Source organism: Strigops habroptila, chromosome 1, assembly GCF_004027225.2.
Source record: "Strigops habroptila isolate Jane chromosome 1, bStrHab1.2.pri, whole genome shotgun sequence".
NCBI lineage: Eukaryota > Metazoa > Chordata > Aves > Psittaciformes > Psittacidae > Strigops > Strigops habroptila.
The window spans coordinates 25,692,566-25,717,225 of NC_044277.2; the positions used below are offsets into that span (position 1 = coordinate 25,692,566).

Consider the following 24,660-nt stretch of genomic DNA (forward strand, 5'->3'; position numbering starts at 1 on the left):
ATATTTTGAACTGGAGGGATTAATGATCAGATTATTGTCTTCCATCTTAGCTGCTGCTTTGTTCAGCAGCTCACAAAACACAAACCAATATGATGTATCTCTTCAAAAACTCACAGCCAAAGAGCAGCAACAGAATGAGAGAAAGCTGCACATAACAGGTGGAGAAACAGGAGAATGGAAAGATGGAGGGAATCAAGTATAATGTCTCATGATTACTTAATCGCTATGCCCACATCTTGTTCCAGAATGCATACAAGATTTCAGCCACCCAATCTACTGAAATCCCTCTCAGGACAAGTCAGCCTTTAACTAAGCATCCACTTCTCATCCTGCTGGGTTATCTATCCCCCTCGGCATCTTGCTGTCTTCTGTTCTGCGTTATCCCAGCATTTTTTTTATTCTCACACTATATGTGAGTCTTAACATGCTATTGTCCTACTGTTGCTCATGTCAGTCACTTCACCCATGGAGATTCCCAGGTATCCCAGCTGTTCTCATCCTCCACCCTTACTATACCACTGTATTTGGCAATGTCCTGTCAACCAATCACTTTGGCCATCGAACTAGGGTAACTTGATGTAGCATGTGAGGGATATTGCCGGATGGAGAAACGCAGCTTCAGTGCTTGAGTACCCAGGTAACCATAATAACTAAAATGAGTCATCCCAAAAGGGACTCAATCATTACTACTGGTACAATACTATGTTAGCCTGTGACAGAAGGAAGATTTTTGGTAAGGTGCTTGGTCTCCTCCCACCAACCCACTGCTACAGGAGGGCAAGTCTCCAAAGCTGGTCTACCAAAAAACATTCCTGCCCAGTCAGAAGTGACTGTGGTCATGTCTCTCACACCTCCAAATGGGGAAAGAAAGAGTTTACTAATGAAGCCTTCCATACTTACCTGTTGAGATGAAATTACTTCCTAGAACAGTATATTTAAATTTATCATGCCTGTTCCCATGCTACCTCAATATGGATATTGCAATATCTCATGATATCTCAGTGGGAATACTGTATTAAAGGGTTGCAGTGCTTCAAAGAGTTAAGTTTGCATGGAGCTATCTGCAGGTCTGGATTGAGGATGCAGCTGTGAAATATGGATACCTTGCACCCCACATGTCCCATATGGCTTTTCTATTCCAGGACGTCCTGCAGTGCTATTAGCCATATGCTCTGACCTCCAGGACCCTTTCCCGATGGAAACCCAGTGACTAAATTGGGAGACTGTGCTCACCCTCTGTGCCCCCCACGTCTCATGGGCACAGTCTCTCACCGCGAGGGACTCACAATAACCACTGGGTCACCCAGCGCTGCTTCCCCTGCCCGGGGACCTCCATCCAGCACCCGTACCCCCTCCCTCCGACCCACGTTTCGGGGTGACTGTCCCCCGGGGCTCAGCCGCGGGGCCGGGGCGGGTGCTGCCGGGCTGGACCAAGCCGCGGTGCCGCCGCCTGGAGACCCCAGCCCCCCCGCTCAGGGCAGGGCGGGCAGGCCGCGCCGGGGACCGCGGCGAGGAAGGGCGGGAGGGAGGACAACGCCGGGGGGAGTGGCCCGGCCGCGGCGGCCCCATAAATAGCCCTCGGCGGGGCGGCGGCGGGAGGAGCCGTCGGAGCTGTCGTCGCCGCCGCAGCCGCCACCGCCGCCGACCGCGGGCAGAGTCAGCACCGCGGACAGCGCCCGCCGCGCCCCCCGCGCCCCACCATGACGGCGGAGACCCACCTGCAGGGCGTGGAGATCTCGGCCGCGCAGTTCTTCGAGATCTGGCACCACTACGACTCCGACGGTGACCCCTTCCCCAGGGCGGCGGGACGCGGGGGGCGGAGGGGGGCAGGCCCGCGGGAGGCTCGGGGGGATCACACCGCTCTCCTCTCCGCGACCGCCGCCCCGCAGCCCTCGGGGCTGGCGTCGGCGCCGGGCGAGGCGGGCAGGGAGCCGCTCCGCCGGGAGGGAGCAGACGGGTCCGAGACGTTCCCGCCGGCGCTGAAGAGCGGAGAGAGTTTGGAGGGAGCGGTGACGGCAACCGTAACTCTTTCTTATTGTAGGCAATGGGTACATGGATGGGAAGGAGCTACAAAACTTCATCCAGGAGCTGCAGCAGGCACGGAAGAAGGCAGGCTTGGTAGGTTAACATTTCGCCCCACTTTTCCGTCTTCTCTGGGAAAGAAGAGTTTACTTGAACAAACTCCAGCGCCCCGGTTCCTTCTGTTCTCTGTTGCCATCACAGAGTTCACTCAGTTGCCTCACCAGGCACAGGGAAATAGCTCAGTTAGAAATCAGCAGATTGCAAATGAAATAAATGGTCTGCTTTGGAAGGGTGAGGCCAGGGTCCACCTCCCCGGCGAGCAGGTCCTGCTCACAGCTTGCCAGGCTACGAGCTGCTGCTTCTGACAGTGCTCAACAAGAAAAGTCAGGAAATGCGTGAGCATTATCTTTTTGTCTTGGATGGGACCTTAACCCATGGCAATTAATCTTACCCGATCCAGATATGTACCAATACTAAAAAGAAAGGGGAAAGAAAAGAAAAAAAAAGGGGGGGGGGGGGAACCACAACCAACAGTTCCAAGTTAGTTGGACTCTTAATTTCGTACCTAATGGGCAGTATGGGCAGTATGGGCTGTATGGGCTGAAATGCATTTCTGCCCCTTGGTGGTCACTAAATAGATCTGCAGATGACTGCTAACCACTTTTTGCCCTTCACTGGTGTTACGCACCAAGAGTATGAGCACCAAACCCTGGTAATTTAAATTGTTCAGAGACACAGCAAAGTTTTTGACAATGTTGTTAAAAAAATTCTGTGTGAGTTATTAAAGCACGGATGATTAATTTCCTCCAAACTATTCCCACATGGAGAAAAAGCAGAGAGATAAAGTAAAAAAAAAGTAAAGAAATTAAAGATTCCATGTAAAGATTTGAATTAAAATAAAAGTGAACATTTTTAACAGATAAATTGTCTTTAAAATAATCAGTTTCTAAAACAGGCCACTTAGCATCAAACTCCAATATAAAACCTAATGGAATAAATTTAAATGAATCTATGCTAATAGACTTCTGAAGTAACAGATAATAAAATTGTAATTTAACTGGATGGCTTGTGTGCATGGGGGAAATAGCTTAATATTTCATGTAAGGATACCTCCAAATTGAGCAATAGCTTTTCTACTTTGCTTTAAAAACTGATGCATGTTTTAGAAGTAAATGCAAAAAGATATTAATATGAATCTTAATTTATATTGTGGAAAATTGTAACTTCATATTAATTATAGAATCATAGAATCATAGAATCGTAAGGGTTGGAAAGGACCTTAAGATCATCTAGTTCAACCCCCCTGCCATGGGCAGGGACACCTTGCCCTAAACCACATGGTTCAAGGCAATTGTATGAGTGTAAATTTCACACAGCTGGAAATCTGTCCCCCGGTAATGCCTCTAATGTTACTGCAGTCTAGGTTATTGGTTAATTCTTCTTAAATACATTTGCGTAGACACTCATTTTCATGAGTGTAAGTTTAAACTAAACTAAACTAAAAAAAAAAAAAAAAAAATCCCCAGAAAATTAGCAAAGGAATGTTTGTGGAGGGAAAAAGTGTATTTTTATTTTCACAGTAAAGATTAAACGTAACTTCAATACCTTTCAGGTATTGCAACAGTGTGTTGAAGTGCAGGAAACTTAAGTATGTCCAGTAGAAAGAAGACATTAAAGCCTCTGTATATTTAGTGTGATTGCCATTCTTAGTAGAAATGCTGATATATTATTCAGTAGTTCAAAAATTAATTAGAAGCTCAAGGAAAAAAAAAAAAATTAGCATTGTAAGATCAGATTCTTTTCCCTCTCAAAGCAAGCCTGCATCTCTTCTTAAAATAGAGCCTGCTCAAAGTAACACAGAAAAGCCTTGCAAGACTATTCTTATCTGATACAAATTTTGTAATATATGCCTTTTTTTTTTAATAACCCTTGCCTGTATCTCACCCTATATTTTAATGCCTAGGTGCTTAATTAAGTTTTCATTTCCTGTTTCTCTGATTCAAACCTATCTTTGGATGAAAAGAGCAATCTAGAGTAGCAACATCAAACTCAGTACTTGGGCTGTTGGCTCTGGAGTATGGATATATGTCATCCGAGGTTTCAAATCTAAGCTGATTCTTGGATTTGAAAGCTCATTTGCTAAACAAGCATCTCATTAGTTTGTGTCTTTTCTCACAGGGTACTAATTCAGTAGCTTTGAATTTCTATTCTTTTGCCAGAAGGGACACATTGAGTAACTAGTGTAGGTTACATGTCATTTCCTCAGCTGTCCTTCTTTTAACACCCCAAAGCTTCTTTGTCATCATTAACTTCTGCATTTCAGGTCAATCTCCTGCTCACTATTTTTGAAATATTCAATTATGCATTCTTCATAGCTGGATTTTACATCAGTCATGCCATGTGCACTGAAGAATCACATTGATTCTATGATTTAATAGAATGGTTTAACATTTCCCAGTATTCTTCCCAACTACGGAACTGTTCTAATTATGTCCTAATGCTAATCCTTTTATTAATCCACTTAGTAAGACCATACTTTCATAGCTGATTTTTCTCAGATGGAGCAGTAGCATGCAGCTTGATTCATGCTGACTCCAAGGGGTGGATGCGTACTTGGACGTTTTATGGCTTGGGCTTTTCTTAGGTAACACTGTGTCTTTTTGCTTCATGCATTATGGTAGATAGTGAATTGATCTGATATACTTTCAGACATGTTGAAAGAGCTGCCTTTTTTAAAGATAAAAGCTATATAAGTATGTAAGTATAGCTTCCATTTATTGTGCCCCACATTTATGCAATACATTATTTAGGTATGCCAACTGCCAAATAAACTGTGGGGTATAAGTGACTAACATAGGGATTGATAAACAGTCAATAGGTGTATCTTGGCTGAGCTATTCCACATCTGTTTCTCACTTTCTCTGCATATATAGATGATGACAAAATTTCTCCACAGAAATATGTGATCTAATAGAAGTTTATGAATATAGTCACGTAAATGTTTCTGTAGTGCCATCTATCCTTACGTTTTCAAATCATATTGAAAAAAGCTATTTTTTTCTAAAGCTCCACTTGGTTGGATAAGTGTCTCTTCAGTTTTAAAAGGGGAGACTGAGGTATGAAGGGCTAATTTCTTAATTTCAATCATCGAGCACTGCATCTGTATCTGGTTTAGGACCAGGCTTGGTTAAATTTAGGCTAGTTTTTAGACTGAAAACATATATTTGAGTAACATAATTCAAATAACCCATCAAGCAGCTCAAAAGCAGGTGAAGTGAACACCAAAAAGAAAAATACCACCTTTCTGAAGGTAGTCCTAATATACTAGAGGATGAGCATCCTGTTTTGTTTAACCTGTAATCAGCTGTGCCTCCTTCAATGGCTGGACACTGGCACTGCGGAGCTGCTGTTAGAAGGATTAGTAAAATATTTAACCGGGACTAATTAAAATCCAGGTGTCCAAATTCTCCATTCTATCTGCTAAGCAAACTTATCCCCACTTTGGGATCATTAGATGAAAGGTGACATTGAAGTGCATTGTATTAATAACCATATCTCTAATTAAAGCCATGGCAAATTACTAACCTGCCATGGATGACTTTGACAGAAATAGGATAGTAGGCCATGATTGTATCAGCCACAAGGAACTGACATTTTACTTAGCTTTGGTAGATGAAATTTGGGACAAACTACAACGGACTTTGTACAGCTGAGATTCCCTGTGTCTCCAGTGAGAGAATCACTTTGGTCCTATATAATCATATCAATTACAGCAACTAAGCCTTTAATTTCCAAAGATTGCTGCATCTTCATCTATAACCATAAAATTCTCCATTGTTTTAATATATCTGTAGTCCTAATTGTTGCTGTGTGGTTTTACTAGATGACACCTATAAGAAATACAAAGAAAGTTAAAAGTTTAGTTAGTATTGAAGGCTGATGGCAGCTCATGTCAAAGCAACTCATGTCAAGCTGAAGTGTGAAATCAAATATTTAGATCTTCACCCCAAGGCTGGCACGTTTGCCATAGCCTAGAGCGAGGATAGCCTTTAGAGAACAGATGTATAGCAGGGACCATAGTCTATATGAAGAACAGTCAGTCTGGCTTTACTTTGTTGGATTTAAGGTACTGCTTGAAGTTTTCTCCCTCTTAAATCTGCCTCTCTACTTAGCAGTGACATTTTGACTCTGTTTCTGTGCTAAGCAAATACCAAACAGTGAAAAATATATCGTGATGAGTTCTTTTAGGGTAAAATAGCATCCATTGTTCAGGAAAAATCCACTCAAAGATGTGGGAAGGCTATTTTGGTGTTCAGATATATTATACTGAAATGTTCCTTATTTTGAAAGATTTTGCACTGCCTTCAAGTTACTAATTTAAAAATGAAAACTGAGAAAATTGACTAATAATTGGCTATGAACTTCACTGTCATCCTCTTAAACAAAGGAGCTGTTATACACATTTCCATCACATCTATCTTTATAATCTTTTCATACTGTAAACTAAAAGAGGAGTTCTAAGTATTTAGATGCCAATCATTCACACTGAATATAATATAATTCCTTAGGAAGTAAAATCTATCACAATGACATTATTCATGATTAAAAATTACTAAATTAAATTTGAAGAATTTAGCTGCAAAAAGTGTGAGTACTTCATTAAATGTAGCATATTATTTGGAAACGAATCAAATATTCAAGTAAGTTTACATATGTTTCTTTGTATCTTAAAGTAATGATTCTCTCATTGTAACTTTTTAGGATTTAACACCCGAAATGAAAGCTTTTGTGGACCAATATGGGAAGGCTACTGATGGAAAAATAGGAATAGTTGAGGTAAGACAGTTACTTTATAACAAAAGACTGACATGTTTACTTGTAGAAAATACATTTAGCACTGAACGATGTGAGCATAATATGCAAATATCTTGGATTTTTAGTTACGCAGAAAATTTTTTCCTCTGCCTTAAGGTCTTTAGTATTTTTTTCACCAATGAAACTTTTTACTTAACAAAGGGTAAGGTATTCCCTAGCCCTCTCCAGACATTTCACTACACTTTATTTAACTTTGCACACTTTATTCTGTACTATTAAACAGCAATTTAGTTTTCCTGCAAAGCAGATTGGAGCTCTGTTTTAGAAATTTAAATTGTGAAAGGTAATGTGATTTATTTCTAGCTATGATTTTGAACTAATGCTCTGTCACCACTCCTGTAGTAAGGATAACACACAAGTGAATGCAATTGAGCCATCACTGTATGTAGTCTATTCTAAAAAAAAATCCATATATGGTAAGAAAGCACATTAATCATGTTAAGTGTAAACAAAATTTGAATAGTAGTTGTGATCCATCTTGTAAAAGATCAGGATTTCTTATAAATTCCTTTCTTGAACTTTAACAGAACTTGAGACAGAAAAATCCCCTATTCCTTACTCCCACTTTCTACAGAGGACAAAGATAACCAACGCCTTCTGCACACACAGCTGCTCAACAATTGTATATCTTAGACACCTTACTAGGAAGGGGGGGACCACTTCAGTGGTACAAGTCAAAAAGGACAGTTTGCTGGGTTACAGCTTGAGAAGTCACTTTTTCAAGCCTAAATCTACAATTCATTTATGTCACTGAGTGCAGTGAGACTGCAGTTTTATTATTAAGTAGTATTATATTTTTTTCTGCTAATAAGAAATCTGACCTAGAGAGCTAATTAAGAAACAGCTGGAAACAAGCCAGGTCTGCAGAATTTCTACACTGACCAACTTGGGGTCAGTAGCTAATTTTAAAATAGAGGACTGAATAAAATCTGTAAAAGTCAATAGGAAGTTATCACTGCTGATATAACAGATCCTTTTAGGGTATCTTTTCTCCTCTGCCATGTGTCTGAATTGCATATACTTGTTTAAATGCACATGTAATTATGACTAAACTGCTATGGAAATATGAACAGTTTGTTTCACTTGCAGTTATACTTTATTTTTAAAAATGCATCCTTTGACAATACTTAGCATTGATCAAATTGTTCTACATCTAAAAATAACTAGTGTTTATTTGAATAAAAAGTTGCTTGGGTTTGGACTAACAAATGCTTATTGATTTAGTATTCAAGAATCCTATTTAGTTTAGTATTTTTGAATATGTGTAATAGCAAGCATTGAATGCAAGAAGAATGCATAGACCGTGCCTGAAATAGATTGCTTTTCTTTGCTTAGGAAAGATAACTAAAAGTTTTACCTTTCAAATTCTATTTCTGATACTGCTGTTGACTTAATGGCTAAAGGTGAGCAAATCCAATAAGGCTGATATGGCATGGTGCTCACCACCCCCAGTGAAGTGCCAGGCATGGTCAGCATCACAGACACCACTGAATACTGACAGTACTCAGTTTAGTGACTGAAGGGACTTTCTCCCTTAATATAGCAGTTTCCTAACCCAATAGCTGTATTTTATTTCACTTACATCAGCATGAAGCTGGATTTGGAAAGTGCTGATGGGACTCAGATGAAATTTGTTGTATACGCAGAGAAGTATGATGTTAAAGTTGGTATTTGGACTTGATTCTCTTTCCTTACAAATAAAAATGTCCAGTAATTCCAGATTGCTCCCATTTACATAGTATATCAAATAGTTTTTATGAAAAAGTGTATGAATTTTGTCTAAAAAGAAAAAAAAGTAAAGCAGTTCAGACTCTCAGCCATCATAATGAATACCCCAGCATCTGAAGGAAGATGTCCTAGCAAATAATGATTTTTCAGGAAGGGTCTGTTGACTGAGATAAAGAGGAGGCCTGGATGGCTTCACAGAGGAAAGAGTGGATTTTCGTTCAGATTGGCTTCACAGAGGAAAGAGTGGATTTTCAGTTCAGATTAAGTGTTGATTCTGTCTTTGCAAGCACACTGCAGTTAGCTCACCAGCTTTTATCCAGCCCTCTCCAGCTGGATAAAAGGCAGAGTCTGACCTGACCACTTGCTTGTCATTGTGTAATTCACCTTTTGTATTCATTCAGACCAAAGCTTTCACTAAAATTTAGATGTGAAACCCAAGATTTCAAAACTCAGGACTGCAGTAATTCCACATCAAATTATTTGAATCTTACTGGTGCTGTAAAAATAACTACTTATTAGCCTAAAATACTCTTTGTACTCCCATTCTCTATTATAGGATTTTAAAAGGCAAACTCAATGTATTAGGTGAAAGGAATTTTAAATAAAGTTAAATATCAACAGAATTTACTTTAAGAATGATTTCCAGAAAATAGTTCCGATAGTGTTGTAAGAACTGAGAGTATTTTTTCTCCATAAAAGCAGCAGAGCTCACAGAAGCGATCACCAAACCGCTATTGCTGCCATGCACAAACATGTAGCAGTCTTCACTCGTATTCAGATACTCTCAAAGTCCCCCTATGATTATCCTCACAAAGAAGTCATCACTAGAAATAGCACCAGGTTTCTATCTTTCCTTTCTGAGGTGTTATAACTGGGACTGGGAAGTTGAGCCAATTTCCACATGATGTCCTCATCCCTTAATAACACAGTTTTCCACAAAAGGCAATTTAATTCTATTTGATGAATGAGCTTGGAGAACTGGACTTTCCTTTAGCTATATTGTTTCTGTTACTCTAAAAGGTACAAAAGAAAGAAAACATGAAAGACATTTTAATTTTTGGCAGAAGCCTGAGCTGATGTTGGATATCGAGCTTCTACATCTTTGTAACTTGAAAGCTTGTGCTTTCTCCTGAGACTTACAAAGGGTCAGAAGTATAGCTTAAAATAAGGTAATTTTCTTCCAAAGGTAATATATTCTGTACCTTAAATACAGTTTGGTACTGCTATTAAATTGTTAATGATTCTTTGGAAAGTTACCATTTTACATTTACCCTTGCACTTTGTACTGTTTTACAGTGCCCTTTGCAAAATTTACCAGTTAGCTAGAGATCTCACAAATGACATCTAATGTATAATTTCCATGCATATAAACCCTTTCCCATTGTCATAATCAGTCCCTTCCCCCAAACTCTGCTTATTATTGTAATCACTTCTTCCATCAAAAACGTTTGATGGTGAGTAGGGATGTAGTCTAAAAATCAAAGCTTCCCTGTCATGGCAGAAATAAATTTTTCCATGAATCTGTACTGTTACACACATTTAGCTATTGCATATGTATGAATATAGAACCATAGAATGGTTAGGGTTGGAATGTACTTACTCGCATGTGTATAAGCTATTGATAATGGAGTTGCTGACAAAAAACATATCAAGTTGATTGGGTTTGGTGTTCAACCGTTTAGTGAAAGCCCTCAGAACACTCTGATGGGCCTGACAGTCTGTCATTAGACGTACCATGTCTGTAAGAGAGTGCTCTGATTTGTCTTTTGTCATAACCACACTTATATCAGTAATATATACTGGAATCAGTATAACTGATTCCTTGCAAGGATAATTTTAGAGAAACAAGACATCTGTCTCCATAACCTTGCTATACGTCTAGGGTGAGAGGGAGACCTGAACTCACCTAGCATGCCACGGGACCCCAATAAAAAAGCCAGACCAAGTAGGAAATATCACAGAAATAGACAGAATGAGGGTGTAAAATGAATGCAGAAAACCAAAAATTTTAATCAAAATTTTAAAATGGGGCTCCAGAAAGTCTGCAGATGTCATTTTTCATGAAAGAATGCAGCTAAGAAATCTTTTTTCTCCATTTTCTCTTCCTAGTAAGCACAGCTGGTCTATTCTTCAACTAAAAAGTTTTCTTTAATCAAAACACATTTCATACGTTTTGAGAATAGAAAAAGATATTGGGCTTTTGTTAAAAAGAAATCATGATTTTACATTAAATTATACAGCATACTTTCCATCTTCTACATTTGTCCCTTGCCAAAGTTGAGTTATATAGTAAATGAACATTTTCAATAATCAGTACAATAATGTCTGATTTTAAAAAAGCCTTTTGTAGAGCAGAGGCATTGGAAGAACCACCCCTGATTTTGCAGGGCTAAAAGACCTTCTGATTTCTTTCTGGTATTTATAGCTCTTCTTGAATACATCTCTGTGCCTGACAAATGATTACCGGTTGTCATCCCCATACACTGCCCACTTGCTTTTTTTCTCTCCTGGCTTTTCCATACATTTTTCTGTTTACCTTACACATGTGTTCTTCATGTCAGCTTTCCCCTCTCTTCTTCCTCTTCCACAACATCTGTGAGTAGTCTATTTTCCTTACTTTCTGAATTCATGGACCTTCGCACTTATCCTCTAAACATCCTTGTGTTATGCTTTCCCTTCATGCCAATTCCAAGCTTTTCATCACAGGTCCTAACTCTGCGTGGGTGTATTTTTCTCCCTCTTTCCCCAGGTACCCCTTTGGTATGTGCTGTCTCACTCTCTTCTCTCAGACCTCATTTCTGTTTGACCTTATGAATATGGCAAAGCTGCAAGCCAGAAGCCTTTTAGAAGCATCTTCCAGACATTCTGGCTAGCAGGATGAAGCTTCCTATGGGGCTACAACAGGGCAATATGAGTACAAAGAATTTCATATTCTTTTAAAAAGTTTCATGCTCTTTCACAGGCTCAGCTGCCTAATGAAGAATCAAAATTTAATCTTTCTTAAATTCTGTTATAGCTTGCTCAGATATTACCAACAGAAGAGAATTTCCTGTTGTTCTTCAGATGCCAGCAGCTAAAGTCAAGTGAAGACTTCATGCAGGTACAGTATGAAAAGTTACCTTTTGTAAAATCATCCAAGACCCACTTGCCATGAATATATCATTAAAGCATTCACTTTCTGATTGCAGACCTGGAGAAAATATGACAGCGACCACAGTGGCTTCATTGATTCTGAGGAACTTAAGGTAAACTGATACCTACGAGTATACACAACATGAGAACAGGCATTGGATTACAGCCTGTGCTGCTGTTTCTTCAGATACCCACCTGTGCATGGTTTTGCATTTCAAACACAACCGAAAAGCAATATAATTAGCTGATTTTTTTATTGCCAGTAAATTATTTAAAGGGGAACTCTAATCTGATCAATGTTTTTTAAAACATGTTTTAATTCAGATCAATGTTTGTCTCAAGTGACTCAGGGTAGCAGGTAGCTTACAAATAAGAAAGATTGAGAAAGCAAGGTAGACCTCTAAGAAAGTTGTGTTGTTCTTTTTTTTGTATATTAGGGAGAAGGGCTGTTTTGTGGGGTTTTTTTCCTAAGGGCATCACTGGTGTGAATTGCTGCTGCTGGAGAGATCATGCTCTCTCAAGTATCATGTAGCCCTACGGTTTACACTATAATACTGTTAGGCTAACACAAATGGAACTGTGTTGCCCCTGCTTGGTTAACTTTTTGGGATTTTGGTATGACCTTTAATATGCACATACAAGAGCAGAATTGAGATTATTCCATTAGCCATCTCAGCATTGCAGAGTTAACAAACCTGAAAACTAGAGTGATTTACCTAGCTAGTTATAAAACTAACAGTGATTTGTAGATGCTGAGTCACAGTCACAGAATCACAGAGTGGCTGGAAGGGACCTTGAGGTCATCTGGACCAAGCCCCCTACTCAAGCTGGGCCACCTAAAGCCAGTTGCCCAGGACCATGTCCAGATGACTTTTGAATATCTCCAAGGATGGAGACTCCACAACCTTTCTGGGCAACCTGTGCCAGTGCTCAGACACACTCACAGTGAAAAAGTTTTTCCATACATTTCAACCATGTTTCAGCTGGTGCCAATTGCCTTTAGTCCTGTCACTGGTCCCCAGCCTGGCTCTGCCCTCCTTGCATCCTCCCTTGAAGTATTTATATACGTTGACGAGGTCCCTCTGAGCTTCCTCTTCTCCAGGCTGAACAGTCTCAGCTTTCTCAGCTTTTCCTCATAGGAGAGATACTCATATACAGCAACCTCTGAGTAGAAAGGTTCCATTTTCCACAGTTCAATTGCTCTGGATACATTACCATAGTGGTTTCTGAACTTAATTCGTAAGAACCAAAACAATTCATAGCAAGAGAAAGACCTAGCAGTGTTTATCCATCTAATTTGGACTATTTTGCCCATATGTGGTATTCTAAAGAACTACATAAGCTTTATTAATTAAAGCACCAGGAGATCAAATTGTCTGAAGTCCTCACAGCTCTTTTGTTCAGAAGAGGAATCCACATCAGGCAGTTCACATCTTCTTTTCTTTTCCCTTCCTCTTTGAGTCTGTTATCTGTGTGGTGTTTGCCAAGGATTCTAGCTTAAGGTAACCCTCAGGCAGACAAGCCCATTCTTCTGCTGGCTAGTTGCAGCAGGTCAAAATATCTAAATCAGGAGGCCATGCAGCACTTGAGAACTCTCCAGCTGTTACACAGTGCTTTAAGGACTGTTGTCATTTGCTATAATTTACAATAGACTAAAAAATGCAGGGCTGATTGAGGACCAGCTGAAGAATGAAGGCATTTTAACTGGATTCCTAATGGTCCCACCTCTCTTGTCCTGTGAGAATTTGTCTGCCTCAAAGAAATGGCCCATTTTAACATGTTGAAAGACATAATGTCCAGTTTTATATTTAGATCAGTATTTCTTGATGAGCCCAAACATTTTAAGTATTTGTTATGTGAGGAGTACACCCATTTACAACTTTGTAAGAGAAATTTAAGCTGGAAATCAGGAAAACTTTCTAACAATAGTAACAGCAGTGGAATACCTTGTCTAAGGAGGAGGCAGACTCTCCATCACTGCCTCTATTTAGGATAGGTTTGGTAATAGTAAGTCAGGAAGTTTAGATATAGATGATCCTTTCTTGAGACATGGATATGGACTGGATAGCCTTTCAATGTCCTTTCCAGTTCTATTTTCCATCAAAGCACGCAAGATTAAACATATCCCCATAACATCCATTTACAACATTTCAGTCATGTTCTTCATATGCAAGCTACCAGGAAGGACTCCCAGCACAGAGGGGGCCAGATGACAAGAACTATAGTGGGTATAGTCATATGGCTATTGATATGGTTGTATTCAAGTTCAAGAATGTAATCTATGCACAAATAGATTTTCTTATGAGCTACCCCATTTTCTACCTTGCAATGTGGACCAAAATTCCACAAAGATAATGACACTCCAACTGATGACAGGAATTAGGTATTTCATTGTGCATTGACAGGCATTCTCAGGTCTTGAAATGTCCTTTTTAAATAAATTGATATCTTTCTTTTTTAATGCCACAAATCTAGTACCAGAATTTAAACCACTGAATGGGTGGAAACAATCTTATTTTTCAGAGTAAAAATGACGCTGTTTCAAGTCATGTGTTACTATGTCAAATTCTCATTCAAAAAATGCAATGTACTGGCTGCACACATTTAAAATACAAGGTAGGAAGAGGCAACATAGGTTAACGTTCACATCTAGCATCAGGTACTGCCATAGGCAAGGAGAAAACTTGATTAATCATTGATCTTTCTGTAAAATTGTTCCTATGTTGCAAGAAGTGATTAGGCATCCAAGTCTTCAAGGAGACCCAAGGTTAATTAGTTTAGTTTACTGATAGAGCTGATTAGGAAGCAATATACTTGAAAGACAAACTATTTTTTTCCAAATTCACAATACAACAAATGGCATACAACGCAGAATGTTTTATGAGTCACTTTTTCCAAATAAAACCGCAATATACTTGAATTGATCAAAAGAAACTGTTATATTCTTAGCTGTTAATTACTACTTCTTTTCATACTTATTTGGAACTTCAGCAGTAAATAGTAAAGTGGGAGTAAAATAGTATTTTCCATTACTTTAATCTGAAGTTAGCAAATCAAGCATTTTATACTGTAGTTAAAAATTCACCTATTACTCTTCTATTTATTTTAACAGAGCTTCTTGAAAGATTTATTACAGAAAGCGAATAAGCAGATCGAAGACTCAAAGCTAACAGAATACACAGAAATAATGGTAAGATTATTTACAGGCATATTTCATCAGGACTAGATTAGTCCAAACTCCGTTTATCTTTAGTCACTGGAAAGCTCCAAACAATTTGGAGCTCCACCAGGTCCTAATCAGGCTAACTATGTGGTTGCAACAGAGACGACTGTGGCATCCAGCACAAGTACTTCTGCAGCTACAGAGCTTTGATGGGCAGTTTTCAGTGCTGCTTAAAAATACACAAAAAAAAAAAAAAAAAAAAAAAATCAGGATTTCTTAATTTTCTTATTATTTATTTGATACTAGTCCATAGTATAGTACTTCCCCCTGTTCTTCTTCCCTGAACCATTAGTTGTAAAACTGAATTAAAATTGTATCTGTCAGAATTGCAGAATGGTTTGGGTTGGGAGGGACCTTAAGATCATCCAGTTCCAACGCCCCTGCCACAGGCTGGCACACCTCACACTAGACCAGGTTGCTCCAAGCCCCGTCCACCCTGGCCTTGAACACTGCCAGGGATGGGGCAGCCACAACTTCTCTGGGCAACCTGTGCCAGCACCTCACCACCCTCACAGTAAAGAACTTCTTCCTAATATCTAATCTAAATTTACCCTGTTTCAGTTTAAAGCCATTACCCCTGTCCTATCGCTACTTTCTGTTATAAAAAGTCCCTCTCCAGCTATCCCATAATCTCCTCAGAAACTGGAATAGAAAACTAATAGAAAACATACAGTCCTGAGCAGCTGCAGGCAGGCACAGCCAGCCACTAACAACCCATCAAAATCCAAAATATGTTTACTTCACAGCTGCCACTGCTTACCTCCCCCAAATGCAAATCTCCTTTCACAGGAAATGCATGAAAGACAGATGCTTTTATACAAGGAAAGGAAGTGTTAAAAGGAACCAGGGTGTTATGTAGAAATAAATGTTTATAGAATTGGTCTCTTTTCTGTTCTCCTTTGCCATTTATTGTGCATTAACCAAGTGAAACCAGGTCTTTTTTTTCATGGCATTAATTCTATCTTTAAAAGGATATACACTTAGTACAGGATGTTGCTTTTCCTCTTATCTAAAAATTACATCTAAAATTACTGTGATTGAAAGTGATGGGATGGAGTGTGGGTGGTGGTGTTTTCAGTACAATGTCTAAAAATGTTTTGTATGGTTTGCTGCTTTTGTGACTCTTTTATACAGCAAAGACAAAATAATACTTGAAAGTAGAAAAATGGAGCTATATAGACATAAAAACTAGAGAGGACGTCCCACGCAGTTGCAATATCTCCATCTACTTCTAATAATGAATATAAGCTGTGCCTCTCAAGCAGCAGGAGCTCATCATTTCAAGGCCTCAAAGGGAAACACTTTAATACAATAGAGTTATTAAAATTGTTAGAATAGTATTCACTTATTTTGTCAAATTACAATAATATATTCATTCCTATAATTTCATTATCATTATTTGGAGAGATTTAATATCCCATTTTCATACCATTAACAAAATGTTATAATCTACAGCATCTGCTCACACTTTTCTTGAAATGTATCACAGAAACAGAACATGATCTTTACTTAAATATTTAGATCTAGCAGCCAATTGAATGAAAAGTCTATTATTTTCTGTCTATGGAATTGAATGCTTTGGATTCAATTGAACTTTACCGAACTGTTCTTTCACCTTTATGAATAGAGACTAATGAAGCTATTATCAAATCATGACATGAATTCAAAAGTAAAATGTTATCATGTCAACACTCCTCTCATTTATAAATAATTACATGTGCATTTCTCATGTGGGACATTCATCAGTGTAGGCAGGTTAAGACTTACCTTACAGTAGGTTAATCAGAATTGTTCGTCCGGATTCTTATCAGGCTTTTGCAGTAGAATTAATTACTAAAATTACTTAGCACTTTAAATAAATGTATTACACAGCAAATGTGACAGATTAAAAGCTGGAGCTACCATTTCACCATGAAATAAAGGCTAAGTTTCATTGAATTTAAGTTTTCCAAGAAGTGTTTTCTTCATTGTGTTGATTTATTTTGGTTAGTAATGTAAAACTATACATTCTTTCAGCTCAGGATGTTTGATGCAAACAACGATGGAAAGTTGGAGCTTACTGAACTGGCCAGGTATGTCTTCTGTCTATTTCACAACAAATACCATGTACCATTGTTGTTATGGAAGCAGTTAAATATTTTGACCTTTGTTTTTTTCTCTCCAAAGACTACTCCCTGTACAGGAAAATTTTCTCATTAAATTTCAGGTATGAGTATTCTCATTCTTAAGGTAACCTGTTACCATCACACATAACTGGTGTCATTAATTCGTTTTCCTTTTGGCATATAGGGTGTCAAAATGTGTGCAAAAGAATTCAATAAAGCCTTTGAGATGTATGATCAAGTAAGTCTTTAAAAAAGCTTTTTATTAGTCGCATAGTTTGAAGACACTTGTTTTCTGAATTTGTGGAAAACTAACCATAACCTCTGAAATGAAGAATAAATATTTAATAAAATTAATGTTAATTTTCAGGATGGCAATGGCTATATAGATGAAAATGAACTTGATGCGCTACTGAAGGATCTCTGTGAAAAGAATAAAAAGGTAATCCTGAAGGGCTTTTTTTCCCTTAGAGATTAGATTTAATTTAGATTTTAAGGACACTTTAATCCACCCTATTAAGATAAATATAGAACTGCTAAATCATAATTCCTGAAGTCAAAGCACGACTGAAAATCTTGGCAGAAGTCATAGCAGTATAAATCCTGAACTAGTGGAGTTGTAATTGTATAGCAACACTGTCAAAGCTTGCTTCTGAGACATCAACTATTAGCAGTCTAACATATGGCTATAATATGGATAACATACAAATACATTAACAACATTTGCAATGTGTTACTGATAGACAGGCTGAAAATACCCTTTTGTTTTCTCATTTTCTGCCAGTTACCAGCATTGTTCATGCTGGTAACTAAACAGGATTATAAAGCATTATCTGTTCTTTAAATAGGAATTAGACATTAACAACCTTGCAACATACAAGAAAAGCATCATGGCCTTGTCTGATGGAGGAAAGCTTTACCGAGCAGAACTGGCTCTTATTCTCTGTGCTGAGGAAAACTAGAACTCTTCTATCATGTCCACTTAACTAGTGATGTAGTCTATCTACACAATAACTGTGCACTATAAGGGAGTAGGCTGTATTTTTAAACTGCATATAGAAAATTAGCCAGGATGTGTGGCACATTCCTTTCAGTTTGTTTCTATACTGTTTGTAATGTACAGTTTTTGTAACAATAAGATTGATAAAGAGAATGTCTATGTTTGGGCCAGTCTGTATATTCAAAAAGAAACTAAAATATGTCAGGGTTGGATTTGTTTTTTGATTTTGTTTGGTTTTTTTCTTTCATAAACACGGCTGGAAAACAAATTAAACCTGCTGAAATTGCTGTGGTCATCATATCCTTTGACATTTGCGACATTTCTTGTTGAACTACATAACGAAAAAGTCTCAGATATCTTTCCCCACTACAACTAAATGGATTTTTTCTTAAGGCAAAACATGAATTCATATTAAATATGATCTAGGTCTGAAACAGAAAAGAGATGTTGGCATGTCTGATTTCCAAAATGTAACAAGGCACTAAAGAAATACTTCAGTTGTCAAACCACCCACTTACAGCTCTGTGCTCTCTGCAGTTTTCCAATTACTTGCCTCATTACAACCTCATAGCATATAGACAAAGCATTTATCTGGGATAGATCTCCACACAGTAGTTGACAAAAATATAGTGTTTTCAATCTAGCTGTTTAACTTTACTGAATTTAAACATAGGCACTTCAGAAATAAATGCCTTTAATCTGTCTTGGAATCCTGGCTAAATGACAGGTAGTATAGTTAATACACAGATTAACATATGATATTATAAGTGTACCTTTCATGACTATTGCTGTGTCAGAGAATATGACAATCCATTTTCTAAACTATTTTCACATTTTGCAGGTTATAATTCTAGTAAATTGCTGTTTTTACATCATATTCTGTGTAATCTCTAATTAAATTTAATATCCTAAGATTGTTGGTGTCTAGTTTGTCTATCATCTCCTGGATTCTTTTTTCTGTAACATTTAAAGGACAAAACAATTTAAAAAAAACAATGTGCCTCCTTGGATCTTACACTGAATTACTAATCTATAATAATAGTATTAAAATTTAAAACTCAACAAAGCAAAAGACTTTATATCAATTTAGTAATTTAGTTTACATGGTGGGCTCTGCTTTTTATTATGCTAGAGAGGTATTTTTTAAATGGGAAATATACTATGGAAACAGCCCTGTCTTCCTGAACCTTTATTTTTTTGGCCTGGCTCATGTTTTACTTTACACAAGTTGTATGCCAGACAACTCCACGAATCTCCAGGCCCTTGCTTCCAGTATGTACTGGTGTAGAAAGGAAACTGGGCTGTCTGTTACAGCCAATAAACCTATGTTGTATCCATGTACAACTGTTTCAGAAGCAATTCCAGGTTAGCAGATTAGCTGTCTACAACTTCTTCGATACATCTCTGTGTCTTCTTATTTAACAAGCAGAAGCAAATGCATTTGATCTGAAATGTGTCTCAAACAATGAGGTTCAGGTCCTCCAAGATTACAGTCACTGAACTCCCACCTTAATAAACCCTTGAATTCCTCAGGTGAACTCAGGTAACTAAATACCATTTCAGAAATGGCCTTAAGCTATGGGTTCTCTCCAGTCCGAGCCTTGGAAAGTTAAGGAGTTGGTAGTATGGAATGGGATCTTGCTGAAAAAAAGCCACAAAAAAATTAAAGTAAGATTAAGCTAGCTCGTTCTCACCACTCCATGCACAGTGATTTAACTTCTCACCTGCTTGTTTTCTTTTCTCTATGCAATGTGAAATACAGTTGTGTTTGTTAAGTGAAGGAACAGTGAATCTGCCTATAAGTACAATAAATGATTGATATTGTTCATACCATGCACTTGAAACCCTGGATTTTGCCTTATTTTAACATTTTAAAAGTGTAAAGGTAAAGGAAAAAAAAACCAACAAAAACTTGTACGTAAAAATATAATGGGACTGTCTGCTAAAATTGTTACAGTGGAAGATGAAGTGTTTAAAGTGTTTTGACAAAAAGTCATCACAGAAACTGGAATCTGTCTTCCTGAATATGTGTAAAATTATCTGTCACAGATATGTTCTGAAGCCACCTTTCTACTACTACTGCTGCCTACCGGCTGGCTCTGCTGCCAAGCACAACACAGAAACCAGTTCCCAGTCACCCACAGGCAGGATGTTTCCTGCAGTTACTTCTCATAAATGAAACTTGGATTAAAAGACAGCAATTCTAAACCCCAGTTCTAGCACAGGTGCCTGCTATGCCAGTGCAAAGCAAAGTGTAGCAAATATGGATAAGTCAAAACTGCTGTAAAAGCTCCAGGATTTCAAACCTCTAAAACACTTGTGGGCAGAGCTCTTAAAACTGTCAGAGTTGGAGCAGAACAAGGCTTGGAATAGTAAGAGAGGTGATGACAGAGAAGACTGCAATCTTCTTTTTTCTGGCAGACATCTGGTGACCAAAAATAGGAGTGAAAGTAAAATCATAGCATGCACAAAAATCAATTTCATGAGGCAGTGCAGGTACTCCAGCAGTATTCATGCTAACAGAGAAACTGACTGATACATAGCTACCTGGGATCCACTCTACTGAAGCTGTTAACCATTTTACTGTCAGAAAATACGTATTTTATTAAAACAAACACTCAAATAAGGACCCAAGCTAATAAATACTCAAAACTACTGTCCGACTTAGGCAGTGAGTGCATGCTTCCAGATGTGCCACAACACAGCCCATCAGTGCACCTTGAGGCTCGCCTGATCCACAGCCACTAACACCCCGCCACTGGCAGCTGTGACACAAACCACTACCCGTTATGGAGAGTATCATGCTAATTTTCTTGACCACTTAATCAGGATTGCACACAGCCCTTGAAGCGAGCGATCTGGCTTTTACTCACTGCTGCAGTATTGTGCCCTGAACAGTTCATGCACGGTATCACAGCAACAGCCTAACCCTGCCCGCTTACAACTCAGTTACGCACCTTTGGAAAGATTACCCACATAAGCTTAGGAAATTTCTAAGCAGCATATTCCACATGCAAATGTCAAATACAGATGAAGATGCCGACAGCCAGCAGTGCTTTTACGTAAAATGAACTATGTCTCACAAAATGCACACATGCTCCACTTAAACTGGGATTAAGTCTTTGTTTCATTAGACAACATCAGCTTCTTCTGATTAAGTTCCATTCAGCATCTCCTGCATTTATACTAAGCTCTCATCATAATCATTGATCTACTCACTGGTGTGGAGGCATAATGAGACCCACACCTACTTGCTGTGTCCACGAGGAGGCTTAGAATCTGTATTTAGGCACCCAAATACATGTGGCCTGATGTTCTGAAGTGCTGAGCACTTCCACATCCCTCTGAAATCAACTGAAGTTGTTCTGCACCAATTAAAAGAAGGCAAATGCACCAAAATCCCAAAGATCATTTTATTTTACTGTATATTAAATTATCACAAAAAAGACTAGGGCTTTTACCTTGGTTAAGGAGGAGTTATGTGTTTAGCAGTTATAATAGTAGATGCTCCATGGAGTTCAACAAAGGTACAAGTTTCCTTCCAACCCAGTGTCTTTAGTCACATGTTATCAGCACATGAAAAAAAGTAAAGATAAATGAGCAGTTCATGTGCCAATCAACTTGGAAGCCAGGATGGACAGGTGGAAACTCACAGTTCCCTTAGATAGTGTCATCACCTGGTTGTAAAACAGATTCTTGCATTGGTAAACAGCAGCAATATGCTCAACAGTGACTGAAATATTCAAAAGGAGAGAGGGAATTCCCAGAAATAGAACCAAAGGTTGACAGCAGTTCTAGTATCATAGTGAAGAGGCAATACTGATACTGACAACTGATCTCTTTCATCAAATGATTTTCATAACTTGCTCATAACCTGCTACTATAATACAATACCACTTTTATAGCACTGAATTCATCTAAGAAATTTTAAGACAGGTTCAAAGACAGTAAATTGTCAGCTGAAATAAAAAGGGTAATTTCAAGATTTAATCAAGCAGACAAGATGTACTTCTCAGTGGAAAATAGACAACAAATCCTCCTTTATGAATGTCTCCAAGTTGAGTTCATAGAAGCAACACCACCTTTGACTGACGGGTCATGCAAAAGTAATTTTAAAAAAGGTATTTAGATTCCAGCAAAGTTTTCTATGTGATCCATGAAAACCAAACTGCCTCTGCAGTTGCCTCTGCAACCCATCACCTTTTCTGACTGATTCCTCCACTTTCTTATCCCTTCATCTCCATAAAATTATCATGCTGCAAAGCAATACCTTTTTCACACTCCCCTTTACATTGTAGCTTGCTAGCAATCTGAGGTAGGGTCAGGAGGTAACCAGCTCAGGACAAATATGTCAGCAAAGGACAATGTGCTTAACGTGGATACTGTCTCCTACCATTTTTGCTATGTTTGGAATAAAGCAGCTGTGATGACCATGCTTTATATCTGTGATAAGCGTGCGTGATACACAGCTGTGAAACATGCTTATGGATTGGGCACCTCTTGGGAATTAGTGACATTTTATGCCTCTTTCAGGACAGTCTCATCCCTGTGGACATCTAGAACAGGTTCCAAGCCAAGCCATATATTGCTATAAAGATACTTTCTCTTGTCCTTTTCCTGAGTTCAGATGTCATATGTTGCTACTTTAGTAACAAATTGCACTTGAGATGTTCAAGATTTATCTCTTCATAGAAATGTTCCTCTCCTGTCCCTAACAAGTGTAACAACTATTTTAAAGAAGGAAATGAATCCAAGCCAGACTATTCCATTCTCCTGCAAAAGTGGATGGCTACATCAGAGTTAAATTTTTCCACTTAATTAAGCCTATACATTACAAAATACTTTATAACTCCAGTAGCATATAACTCTTTAAAACATGACATGCCATTTCTAAAACCTGCATCAACACATTGTGTATCTCTTGTGAAGACAGGATGTTCTGAATCTGAAAGCAACTACTTGCAGAGTTTGAAATGGATGTCATTGGTACAGGCAAGATAAAATACTCTATTCTTATTATAGATACTCATTAAAATTTAAACTGTGCTTTCTGGTTCTGTCACTGAACCAGAATGCTTTACACTTTCAAAATGTTTTGTTGTCGCTTTACAACTAATAATTCATTTAGCTACAGGCAGTGAATAGGTAGAAGAAGATACTTTGGAAGTAATACCTGTTTCTGCAAGTGATAAATGTTCTGGTTTTGAATTAATATCTAGTATCTATTTGCAAGACAGGCTTTAAGTATCCTCCCTTTGATATTCTCACCTTATCAAACAGAGCAAAAATGCCACCCTTAAAGGAGACATTCCAGTAACTCTGATGGTTCAGAATAAAGCTTCAGTCCCTGAAAGGTTCACTATGAATTCAAGTGAGTTCCTCCTAGATGCAAAGTTGGCCTGGATGATGAGTAAAGCAATGAATGAAAGCCTTTAATCTTTTTTTTTCTTTTTTAATCTTTTTATTTTTAGGTCAAGAAGCAGTATTAAACTGCAAAGCACTTGAAATTCTTTATATACTTTTGAATAGGGACCCAATGCCTTTCGTTGTGGAAGAGGCTGAACTGAGCTCTGAAGTTTACTTTCTAAACAAAGAACATACCCAGGGAAAGCAATACTTTAGTGGTGGTTGAGCAAAAGCATAGTGGGTCTGTGTGTTTAAAGTCACATCATGGATTTCTGGCAATTATTGTGTCAGTAGACATTACATCTAAGCACTGTGGTACCTACTGCTGAAATAATTGGAAAAAATAATTGTAGAGCAAGCACAGCTATGTCCATGCTTGTATGTGTGGACTGTCTGCAGCTCAGGTCAAATAGTTAAAAAACAAAGGCATTGATTTCAGGCTGTTAATTTCTTTGAAGAATTCCATCCATGGTTTGAAGCAGGGGGGAAAACAACTGGCACCTCCCTAATCTGGAAAATACAATACTAAAAGAGGGACAGCAAAAACTTGATAGGGTTTTTGGGGGGTTATTTTGGGTTTTATTTATTTAAATCACCTGCTCATTTGGGATGGATAAACTGACTAGATTCAGAGGTAATGCCATCATAAAGCTTCGTTAGTACCAGTACATGAATGCAAATGAAACCTAGGGATTTCCGTAAATCTCAACCAACCAGTGAGGTTTCAACACTTTCAGTCCAGATTTACTGATCTTAAGTAAACCATTTCATGGAGAGACTCCCCTAGTCACACACATACACTAGGAGCAAATGATTTTTAGTTTCTCATTTTCAAGAACATTAACTTATTCATGACAAAGAGCGAGCTCCTTGGAAAGGCATTGCTAGTCCTTAAATGTCAGTTTTAAAGTTCAGCATAAAACAATGAACAGACTGAAAATGTCAGCAAAAGCTGAGACCAAAATGATCTGGTATTTCAAGATTTTGTAACCACAGTAGTTACATCCTATCTCAGTGTTGTTAGTTGCAAGTTTAGGACTTCTTACTGAAGTGTGAAGATTAAAATTTAACTGAATGTTAATTGTTAATCTGAGAAAAAAACCTAATAAATTATGATATTCCTGAAATGCTATTGGAATTACAATATTGAGACAGCTGCATGTATCTGAGAA

General features: G+C 38.2%; 1 protein-coding gene across 1 annotated transcript; it reads left to right on the plus strand.

The window, feature by feature from the left end:
* Positions 1 to 1,532: 1,532 nt before the first annotated feature.
* Positions 1,533 to 19,926, plus strand: CALB1 (calbindin 1). Its single transcript, XM_030505424.1, has 11 exons — positions 1,533 to 1,782; positions 2,042 to 2,118; positions 6,784 to 6,858; positions 11,642 to 11,725; positions 11,814 to 11,870; positions 14,870 to 14,947; positions 16,997 to 17,052; positions 17,147 to 17,186; positions 17,270 to 17,323; positions 17,453 to 17,524; positions 17,931 to 19,926. Exons 1-11 carry the CDS (start codon positions 1,701 to 1,703, stop codon positions 18,042 to 18,044), a joined length of 789 nt encoding a protein of 262 aa, XP_030361284.1. The 5' UTR covers positions 1,533 to 1,700; the 3' UTR covers positions 18,045 to 19,926.
* Positions 19,927 to 24,660: the final 4,734 nt, after the last annotated feature.